General features: G+C 48.6%; 1 protein-coding gene across 1 annotated transcript in view; it reads left to right on the plus strand.

The window, feature by feature from the left end:
* LOC113811035 (protein slit) overlaps window positions 1–2,500 on the plus strand; it is a gene marked incomplete in the record, with an annotated part of 454,281 nt that overhangs the window by 440,475 nt on the left and 11,306 nt on the right. Inside the window, 1 exon segment of the mRNA XM_070136863.1 lies at window positions 713–784. Coding sequence (XP_069992964.1) covers window positions 713–784 — 72 coding nt within the window.

A 2,500-nucleotide genomic window follows, 5' to 3' on the forward strand; every position in this document is an offset into this window, starting at 1 on the left:
ACTTCCCGGCGTAACCTCAGCGCGCCTGCAGTTCTAAACTAGTTTCCTGGCCACACAAAAGATATTCCCCCGCCTTTGTGATCCTTGCAGGCCTAATTTGGAACTTTGTATAGGATTCAGGGCCTCCATCTTGGTCGGACTTTGTATTATATAATCAGTTTTCCGCTCACTCGCAGCAAAACTTTTAAGGCGCCGAGGGAACCCCATGGGGCGTGAGTGCTCCGTGTGGGCGTTAATCACAGCCTTCGCGGGTCTCCTGAGAACGGAGCGAGGGATGGCGGCGCGTCGCGTGTTGAGGCTCGAGCGTGATGATTGTGCACAAGGAGGTGTGGAGAGGCGTCGCGAGCCACACGTCAGGAGGGCGGACGTGGAGGGGCGCACCGCTCAGCCTGGAGCCTCTTCCGTGTCACCGTCAGGGCTGCTAGTGTCTCCTGCACTCCTTCCCTTATCCTCCGGTCTCTCCTCCTTTCCTGTCAGCCAGACCTCGATTTAGTTCCATATTCCGGCTGAACAAGTGTTCCTCACCTACTTCTTTAAGGCCCCCTTCACTACTCAAACGCAGCCCACCACTAAATGATTATCTTCGCACTTCAAACTCTTAAACATGCCTTTTTAGTACATTATAATGTTTGCACAGTGCACGCACAGGCAGACCATCTATTGTACGTTTTTTTTCCCTGGGTTATAATCGGCCTCTCCTGTTCTCCCGCAGGTCGCTCTACGACAACAACATCAAGACCATCCAGAACGGCACCTTCGACACCCTCAGCAGCATCCAGACCTTGTAAGTCTTCCTGCTGCTTCTTTGGCAAACGTGAATGGGTGATTATTTTAACAAGCGTACATGGAGTTATTTTAGAGTGTATTTGACTTGAAAAAAGAGTTTTCCTATTTACCTTTGATTTTCTGAACCATTCATATTTTTACGTGCACGAGTATCTCGTTAGATGGGTGTAGAACTGGAAAAACACCTTTGATCGACGACACCTCCTCAGCCTGAGCCCCGACCCCTCCAGCCGTCCTATTCATTTCGATTATATTGTGTCGGGATGACAGCTGAATAGTGCCATCTCTCAGCCAGTCAAGTTTACGGCGTGCGACAGGCGTCAGGCAAGGGTCGGGGTCGTTAGTGGCGGCACAAAGGTGGGCCGTCGTCGCTCCGTCACGAGCCGATCACCGACCAACGCGTTACCGACGTCACTTTGTTTGCAGAAGTCGTCGTGAAGGATCCAACGTAAATTAATATTTCAAAACAAGCTAGTCAAAAACTTCCCGAGGTCATGCCAGTATCTGAACAGAACAGGATTGAAAAAGTTCATGGTACCCCCTGACCCCGCGGGCGAAAAACTGCGAAACGTTAAATGCATAAGTAAACACGCCAGCATACTATATCTCCTTTTGCGAAGTTATATTTCATTCAGTTTTTTTTCAATGTTCCTCCGTTTATTTAAGAAAGGCATCGTCCTAGATTCAAAGACTGTTAATGAAGCACAGTCTATGCACAGGTCTTCAAATGATGCCAGGACCTACCTCTAATAACCATAAATTAATGCTCGAGGTTGGGCCTTTAAATTTTAATCCCGCGTGTAACCTGGAGTGAGTTAGTGAGGGCGAGAGAGGGTCAGCCTCTTAAGGTGAGCCTGAATATACTTTCACTCGGTATACATCCTCGCCGGGTTCGAGCGCCGGGGATGTAAACTCACAGAACATTGTATTTCTAGATGTCGCGCGAGATAGAGTCGGCGAGACAGGTCTTGAATTTTCGTGTTTGTGTCGGCGTTATTTTAGTGTCGGCGATAACGTATCTGGGCGACAACCCGCATTAATTTTAGAGTTAAGATCATCTTAGTCATCGGAAGACGCATATTCCCATCACGGCAGCCCCCGACGGCCACCCATCACCCGCGCGCTCCCGCCGCTGCCGCATCCCCATTATGCCTCCGCAAAACGTGGATTTATGGGTCCCTTCCCCCAGTTTTTTGCTTTTTAGGATCAGCGAAAAAGAGAGAGCGGGAGATGAAATGAGTCAGCGCGCCATTTGTGCGTACGTGCACCCTTTCGTCCATTTTCTGTAGCACAAGTATCGTCTCGTATATTTACGTTTTTTTGTGCCTGAAAAGGAGGGAGAAAAGGTAAAGGGAGATTTTAGGGGCATGTAGACCTGGCGTGCCAAGGGTGCCCCAACCTCAGCGCTCAGTCTGTTGCCGAAAAAGGCTTGTGTTTGTTGTATGTGAGTCACTCACAAACCCTCATAAAAGCAGTTTCTTGATGTTAGATAAGACAACGAACGTTCACACCCCTCATTTATAGCAATCCATTTTACTACCGGCGATGTGTTTTTTTAACCGAAATCGTCGCCAGTGTGTTCGAAATGATTTATTTCTTCACTCACGCGTTCTGGGTCTTCCCCTTTCCCATCGCGACGAGAGATTCGATATTCCATTCTAATCATGGTGAGCAAATGTTTATAAGACGGCGGTATAAAGGACGGTGTGTTGAC

The sequence above is a fragment of the Penaeus vannamei genome, chromosome 22 (assembly GCF_042767895.1).
Source record: "Penaeus vannamei isolate JL-2024 chromosome 22, ASM4276789v1, whole genome shotgun sequence".
Taxonomy (NCBI): domain Eukaryota; kingdom Metazoa; phylum Arthropoda; class Malacostraca; order Decapoda; family Penaeidae; genus Penaeus; species Penaeus vannamei.